Source organism: Cottoperca gobio, chromosome 24 (genome assembly GCF_900634415.1).
Source record: "Cottoperca gobio chromosome 24, fCotGob3.1, whole genome shotgun sequence".
Classification (NCBI taxonomy): domain Eukaryota; kingdom Metazoa; phylum Chordata; class Actinopteri; order Perciformes; family Bovichtidae; genus Cottoperca; species Cottoperca gobio.
The window spans coordinates 5,210,404-5,219,309 of NC_041378.1; the positions used below are offsets into that span (position 1 = coordinate 5,210,404).

An 8,906-nucleotide genomic window follows, 5' to 3' on the forward strand; every position below is an offset into this window, starting at 1 on the left:
GTTCAATTTCCATTTAAAAAATGTATGAAGTAAAGCATCACACACACCTGCAGGTAGTGATATGTCCGCGATGGCTTGAGGTCCGAGTGCATCGTGGGTTTATCTAGATGAAGCGATGACTTCCTATAGGCCTCCTTGGCCTGGCTGACTGTCAGCGTTGACCAGGAGCTCCTCTTCATGAATTTGCCCTCGGGCGCCATAGCCATGCTCTCGCAGGCCGAGCACTTGACATCATTGTTACTCTTAGAGGTCTTGAGTGACAGGTCTCCAAAGTGGTGGCTGTGCATGGAATCCGGGTAGCAGTGGCTGACATGTTCCCCGTGGTGCCGTGACATGACACTGGGTGTGCGGTAGGTGCTGTCACTATCCAGATTGTCGTCGGAGCTCCACCAGCCGCCAGAGCGGTGCTTGCGTTCTTTGCTCTTGCTCCTCTTGCTACCGTGTTTGGTGGAGTGGTGGCCATGATGGTGATAGCTCCCGCCTCCACCTCCCATAATATCCCCCTTTGTGCCATTCATCTTGGATGAGCCCTCCAGGGAGTGGGACTTGGTGAATAGCTTCTGGACAGAATGAACGAGGTGTCTGATGCGGCCAGGACTCTCGCTGCGTTGCTCAGTGGTGGTGGAGGTGCGCTGGTACTGTAGCGTGTGGAAGCCGTCGCGCTGTAGTGGTATTTGTTTCTCAAACTGGTCTAGTAGGTTAGCAGGAAGGCGGTTGCTCTTGGTGCCGGCGAGATGGGAGGAAGCGGCCGCCGCGGCTGCAGCAGCAGTGACAGCCGGGGAGGTGGCTGAGGCTGTGATGGCAGCGCAGTCGTCCCGCGTTGCTGAGTCATAATACTGAGAGCTGTAGTGCATTCTGGGGAAGGTGCTGCTGGAGATGTGGTCAGACGCAGCAGCTGGGGGCATCATGACCGAGGACATCATCATGCAGTCAGAGTGGATGGAGCTGCGCGGCGAGTAGCGGTGGTGGAAGTCCATGGGGCAGCTCTCTGTAGGGCTGAGCAGGTAGGACGAGTGGCGGGAGTCAGAGCCATGGTGAGCGTGGAGGTCATGGACGTGGGGGTCATAGTCCAAGCCGTAGGGTAAAGGGATCTGGTGCTGGGATCGGCTGCCCGATAAGCCCTTCATGTTCCTGGCTGGAGGGAGGCGTCTGCCTTCATTGAACTTTCGAGACGGGGACCAAGGTGGAAACTTCTGGTCTGTTTCAGAGAAGGGGGGGGGGAAAGAAAGAAAAAAAAGAAATAAGATACAAGCGAGTTGGAGAGAGATTTGCTCTGATTGCTCTATGTAAATATTTCATCCTCCCACTTTATGTTTGCAAGACAGTATATACCAAGGGACCAATAATGCAAGTGAACACTCTCGCAATGGAGAGACAACGTTAAGTGAGAAGTTGTTAAAATATTACAGTACACATGGAAGCAGAATTATCTATAATGAAGTGCTGAATTTAACTTAAGTTGTTGTGTGGATGTGGATAGACCTGCAGTATAAAAGAGATAAACACAACAATAATAACTGCTGCTTTTAATGTAGTATGGCGGCACATATATACTTCTCAGGAGATACATTTCTCTTTTAAATAAGGTTTGAATCCTTTCTCTTCTTCTACGGGCAAAAGCTTTGTACTTGTACTTAATGACACACTGTGTCACTTCTGCCCTCAAAACAGCTCGGAGGTTTTAAAGCTCAATGAAAAGGAGTTTACTTCTAATGTATAATTTGTCATAGATTACTGATTATCTCCTTCAAGCTGTGATGACTTGCATAATGTATTGGAATATTATCACACAACTGGTTTTAATTGTTGTCCTTAAGGGTAAATGTCTTGAGAAGAGGTACATACTGTAGATATGCATTCGACACTGATGTGCATGAGTAGTATTAATATAAGTATATTGACCGATGCAATAGTTTGGATACTTGTCGATAACACATGAGAATGAAGTTTGCTCGTAGTATGACCATTTGAAAGTGTTGTCTCAAGACCGACACACTGGTCCAAAATGAAATTTGCTCAACGTCCTGTTTCAACAAGATATAGAGAAGCAAGGCTGCATCCAAATGCTTTTTCCTGGTGTTTGCTGCCAGAGAAGCTGAGTATTTATGTCAGAAGTTCAAAGACCAGGGGCCACCTGCTTCTGTTTTATAAATATCAGTCACTGTGGAACTAAGCACACGTGCACAAGCCTCGTTTCCACTCCCACGGGGGGGGGCCATAAATCGGCGTTTGCATATCGATAGTTGTGGTTCTCCAACAGCACCAGAACAGCTGTCATTACGCACGACCATTACGGACGGCTGTGGCTATTTATAGCACCCATACCACTAATTCATCACATGTGAATCATCATTATTAAACGTCAGAAGGATGATACATGATTAATTCATAGAGGTCATATTGAAACCGACTTTACAAAGTGCTTCACAATTCAGGATCAAATTATAATATTGACCCAGGAACATAATGGCTCAATTTAACAATCATCACTTATAGATCATTTAAAGTTTAGTTTATAAATGCACCTTTGACATTTTACAGAACACTGTGTACACTGCAAAAAATAACAGTCAGTGGAATTGGCAAAACACTTTATCATTTCACTCACAGCTTTCTCTTGAAAACCGTGTGTACACCTGATCTAAAGTACCCGCAAATTCATAAAAAACTAATTTGCATTTGGGGAATTGTGTCAATTGTTTGTAGCTACATACAAAACCTATCCCACAGCAATATTGTAAAAAAAGGTAGGGAGTTAACTCCTCTGGAATCTGTGATAAGTGTTTTATTTCTGAAGCCGGGTGGTGGTGAACCACTTGTTACTAGCTGTACGCCTAATTATATTGAGAAGAGCCGTGCACATCACCGGGTGATGCCGTGATGCCGTGATCATGAAGAGCAACACATTTTGTGCTACTTCAAAGAGACTATCAGATGAAAGAATTTAGTAGATTTTATACGAGGGGTTAAAAAGTTCAGCGTAAAAATCCTTTTGCTCTGCCAATCTGTGGGCGGCGCTTTAGGATGAGTCTTTCATATCTCATTATCTTCATACAATGCTGAAACAATATGCGCATAGTAAGATCATAGTTTATGATATGCAACATTTGTTGTACTCAACGTTAAAAAATGACAAAAAGATTAATGTTATATGCCTGCTTTTATATCAAGGCAATTCCTTTGGATTCATTCCACTCACGTGATATTATGATAGCATCGTTTCTGAACACAGAATGGGAGTTCACTTCTGCAGTTCCTCTGATTTAAACTACTACAATCTGCTAAATGAACAACAGAGCTGCTCTTCTAGTTATAAAGCTTTGAGGACACAATGGCTGCATGCAACACGGGAGTCTTATAATTAGTATCTGAGAGATACTGTAAGTCAGTAGGATCCGTTCTTTGTGTCTGCAGCTGGTGGAACTCAGTAACGGCTAATGAATAAGTACGAAGCGATCTGTTCCAATACAAGCAAAATGTCCAAAATTGTGTGAAAGTTAGCACAGCAGATATTGTATTTGTGACAATAACCACGTAAAACCTCTGTGCTGCCTATTTCTATGTTTTTAGAGTTGGGACATGTTTTTTGGCTCAAAGTGAGCGCTCCTTGGTTTGTTGGTTTCCTGGGGGTGTGTCAGAGTGAGCGTTCCCTGCTTTGCAAGGATCTTTGTAAACGGAGCACAGAGATCAACACGTGGAGCAGAGACTCCATGTAACGTGTCTGTGATGCTTGAGCCTTGGAGACTATTTGTCTGTGAGTTATTCATGTGCAATTTGGATGTGTTATGTGCAGAATGTTTGAAGTTTGTAACTTTTGGTCTGAAGCTCGTTTAATGTGTGCTAATTTAGCTAATGGTGATCTGTGCTATTTCTAGCTAATAGTGATGCTAATGATAGCTAATTCCTCTAATAGTAGTATGTGTGTCGTTTGTACAGTGCTACTTATATGTTATGTAAAGCCTGCATATTTATATGTGTTTTATTTCTGTATTGTTACAGTTTTACAAAGTAAAAGAAGAACAGTAAAGTCAATGAAGCAAACCTTGCATCTTTATTGGAGGACTTAGCTAACTGTCTAGCTACGCATAGGGATACGCGCTGTAAGGGCAGAACAACCTCTCTTTGCTTTATTTGCTTAAAAACTGGGAGAAGTGTAAACTATGTTTGACTATATTTATCCAACAAGTGATTAGCTACTTATTTAAATCCTAAATTGATGCCACAGTTTGTCCTGTAATCCTATTAAAGTTAATCCATTATTCCTCGGCCCTATTTATTATAAATAGTCAAAAGGCACTAGCAGTATTATTCTCCATTTCCCTCCCCCTCTTGACTGACGCACAAATCTTGATCGTATTTTCTCTTCTTCTACGGCCCATCAAGATTCAAGATGACATCTTAAAGCAGACAGAACCTTTCAACCAAATGTGTCAGAATGAGCAGCATTATTCAAATCTAATATCATGCTTAGCTTCCTGCATAATCGCAGCCTACATCTCGCCAGTATGTGATAAAAGCTGGAAGGTAAGCGGGTAGAGTGTCTGCCATTCCCCTGTAATTAATTACTTTAAGTTCTCTGCAGCAGGAAACCCCAGCAGTCTGGAACAGTGCACATCGCCTTACATAACATTTGGGATCTCTGATCACACACACCATTTCAAAAAAAGGAGCCCGAAATAAAAAATTTTTGCAGTTGTCATAGCAACCACTGCTGAAAACCCAGGAACTGTAACAGGATTTTTTTTTTTCAAGGTTGTTTGGGGTGGATCCCAGAGAAAACAGATACATACAGTATGTGATACAGAAGATTGATTTGCCGTGCGGGCTGCTGTGTTTGGTGCATCGTTACGACTTGTGCTGCATTTTTGTGGCGTTCGAGAAGCACCAGCTTGAAAACGTTACACATAGCCAACGCAGAATTAACTGCACATTATGATTATAACTCATACGTCTTATAATATGGCTTTTGGTCACCCAGGGACCCCCAGACTTGCATAACCTCCGTTTGAAATCAATACAGTTTGGGAAACACTTCACTAACCCTTAAAATCCACCATCAGTGGGATTTGTTGCGCTGCAGGTTTTTTACAACATCACTGAGTAGATGTAATTATTGTTTTCATTTGATTTATGACTTTGCCTGGCTTCGTATTTTGGTTTAACTACAGTAAAAGACATTAAACCCCACTATTATTCACTAGGGAGTGTAATCCGCCACACATGTCATTAACTTTTACATTTCATTTCTGTCTTTATTTTTAGCAGAGGGTGTATTTCTGGTTAATACTGAAACACACTTAGTGTAACTATTAGAGAGCAGAAGATGTAGTGTTGTAATAATCACTTCACAGTGAATATAGCACCACCCTTCTGTGTTGCTCTCTTTTCTCTCATTTCCACCATCATAGCGCTCTGTTGTCTCCCTACGTCTCAAATTCACCACATTGAAGTAGATGACATTGAGCGGTTGTGTCAAATTAAAGCTAACAATAGTACAGAGATTGTGTGTGTGTGTGTGTTTTGATATGTACTATATAATGCAGTCAAAACATGTATATGCAAACGTACAATATCGGCTGCCTTCCATCCATCAACATACTCTTCAAACGCAGTCTCTCTTACACACTGAGGAAGGAACCTAATTTAAAAATAAAGGCCAACCAAAACATTTCATGTTTAGCATTTTGCATTAACTGGCTGGATCAAGCTGTGTAATTGAGATGATTCACATTACAGTAAGACATTAAAGACATCAGCTTTAAACGTTAGAGGTCCTAATATTTTAATACCTGCTTGAGACCCATTTCGTTCTCTCTCAAGACAATAATCTGTTTAATCTCCCTCTAAATGTAATCATACGGGTAGCACTGCATGTTACTGGGTTACAGCGGATTCATCTGAATGCCTCAGTAGTGCTGCCACCATGTTTATCTATCTCCTCTACAAATAACCAATAGTTAAAGACGCTCACCTTATTGGATCAAACCCCAGTCAAAGTTCTACATGGAAACATGAATATTATGAAATAATGAAGTAGCAGACAGGCACACAAAACATCAGTTTGCTCCCACAGAGTGGTGTCTGTATCACTGTCAGACTGATCTGCATTTTTGGTCTGCAATCACCCCAGCGTTCTGATTACATAAACCCTCTTGAGGTGGTTTGATTACCCCATAATCAGCTGTTTAGAGACTAATCTTTCAACCCAGATTGGTCTCTTTAGCTATCAACCAATTTATTTCAAGCAGAGTCAATTCGACATGAATCATTTCTAGAGAGAAGAGACAGAAGGAAGAAAATAATAAACCACCAAGAAGGTGATAAAATGTTTTGCAGTTGATTGATCAATCGTTAAGCAGATGTAGATTACGGCTGCGATACGATAACTTTAGCGTACCCCTCGTTAAGTCCACAGATACATTCAGCCACTACATATCTTATCTTTAGTATCACATATATTTGGTGTTATTAGAATCAAAGCAATGATTTTGCCTCATTAACCCACGTTTGAAACAACTTAGTTAACATTAAGACTTTGGGCTTTCTTTCACCTGGGGTTTGGTTGTATGTGCGTACTATCTCTGTGCTTTCACACGGTGAATACAAAAGGAAAAGGTGAAGTTAAATATAGTAGAAGGTGAGCACATCCAAAATACTTTTACAGGTGCTTAATCAAAAAACTCAAAGCAAAAAGGTACAAAGCAGACAGCGGATCCATACGCTAACAAATAGCTCCCGATAAATGCAGCGCAACACTTTGAGATCTTCTTCAGGCTTTGTCAAGACTTGTGCAAATTGATTGATGCTTTTTTTACCCGAGAACATTCTAACTGGCAACATTTATGGATAACTTCACCCCCCGAGAGCTATTTCATCCATGAGGAGAATGTGAATGAGTTGAGCTGTCAACTCTCTGTAGTTTTGAATCTCTGCATTGTAGAATAAAAATGTGCACCATTGTATTCAAACACAATATTCATGTCAAGCCACGTATCTATATATACAGTATATCTATCTCTATATATGTTCAACTGTATTGAACGCTACTCTGCATGCGTATGAAGTAGCCTGTGGCAGATGTCCCGGCGGAGCAGGAGGCCAGTGACACCTGCCACCAGTCCATAGTGACGATGGTGCAGTCAAGTTCTGGGAGTTCATATCGTATAACAACTTGGTCCAGTATGGCAACACAAACACACACTGACTGTCTGCCGGAGGAGCCTTGTGTCATCCAATATTTGCACCAGACTGCTCTGAAAACTACTGATACATAGTGACCAGTGCACTGTACACTGAGCGGGGGAGGTGCCATCAAGGCAGGGGTTGCCGGGAGGCTCAACAGACAGGGAAAAAAAAACCCATTTTAAAATAAAAAATGACTAGCTGTGTCACAGGGATGAGTCTGGATACGCTGCATGCAGTAACAGAGGGGAGGAAGAGCTCCTCCGCTCTATCTTGGACAGTGCCGCCCACTCTCCCTGCGATGAGCTGACGCAACTATGAAGCACCTTTAGCCTCCAGCTCATTGGCCTGAGGTCAACCATGGAGTGCTTATTTGAACAGACTTCTATGTGGCCACACAGCTCTCACTTCTGAGTCTACAATAGCAAATAGAGTGCTGCAGCCTGGTCACAAGCAAACCTCCATCAACACCTTGACTGGACTAGTCTGCACATCTGCCCTGCTTGGCACAATCTGTATTCTACACACGACCAGTTGTTTTTTTTTTTTACACGTCTTTTCTATGTCAACCAGTAGCTTTGAACACATTTCTCTACAGATAGTGTCTGTGGATTTGCAGGAGCCGCAGTTCAAAACCTGGAATAATAAGTGAGGCTGGGAGGTGAAAGAGCAACACTTGCTGCTCTGTCATCACCACCACTGTTGTGCCTTTGAACAACGACTTAACACAAATCTACTCAGTGGCCGACATACTGTTGAACTTGGCAGCTCAGGTGCGAGTGGGTGAATGCATAACAGGCCATATGTGGAGCAGTTGTGCTTAGATAATTGTAGGTTTTGAAGAACACATGTGCATTACGTGACAATATAATCTTACAGTTCGAGAAGGAATCTGAAAGCAGAAGCGGAAGGAACAAAAAGAGGACATGTGGAGTGGGGGAGATTGATGGACTTCAGAGGGGAGAGAATTAAGATCCTGAAAGGCTTTTGACTAAAGAAAGCTTGTTTCCATTTAACATTTCAGAAGATTACAGTTATAGTTCAGAAGATTACACGCGGCCATGGTGTGAATGTAAATCAAACTGTAAAAGTTGATACTATATTAAAAGAAAACACTATTTCATTATGGTGATAATCAATGCTGTAGCTGGCACACTGAATGAAAATGCTTTTAGTAGTCAAGGTTAATATTCTTTTCTTCAATACAACAATGCGTTCTATAAATGCAAACACTCCCTCTTGGCTCTTTAAGACATCACATTGCAAGTCCATGAAACATTGATGAGAGCTTCCCTCTATCACAGCTTTTGCAACAGCTATTGTGGTGCATGATCAACAGGCTGTTTCCTCTCTGCCTTAAAAGTGCTTCAGTCAGCACCTGATGCAGCATGTAAAACCTTGTTGTTTTTCTCCTGACAAAGATGCCACACAGTGAATGGGGAAAGCCTCACTGCTTGCTTTGCTCCCCGGGAAAGCAGCGTGCTGCTGGCTGCGAAGTTCGAGCTCTGCTGCTATAATACAGTCAGCGCCTGGCCAGCATTTCCCAAGATGGTTGCATAACTTGGAACAAATGAGGCCTTCCTCCTCCACACCAATGCACAGCTAGCTAATGCCACAGGGAAGAACAGAGCAACAGGCTGCCAAACTGTAGCGCATGAATCACACTGTTGAAAAATAACATCCTTGAGATGATTTATTGATCACCAACTGAGCAAAAACATCCG

At 42.3% G+C, this 8,906-nt stretch overlaps 1 protein-coding gene across 4 annotated transcripts in view; it reads right to left on the minus strand.

The window, feature by feature from the left end:
* The window catches only part of dlgap2b (discs, large (Drosophila) homolog-associated protein 2b), a 36,590-nt gene extending 35,405 nt beyond the window's left edge, over positions 1–1,185 (minus strand). For all 4 annotated transcript variants that reach the window (XM_029462711.1, XM_029462710.1, XM_029462712.1 and 1 more), the window contains exon 1: positions 48–1,185. In XM_029462711.1, coding sequence (XP_029318571.1) covers positions 48–1,127 — 1,080 coding nt within the window. In that variant the 5' untranslated portion in view covers positions 1,128–1,185. The remainder of the gene's footprint in view (positions 1–47) is intronic.
* Between the last annotated feature and the right edge of the window lie 7,721 nt (positions 1,186–8,906).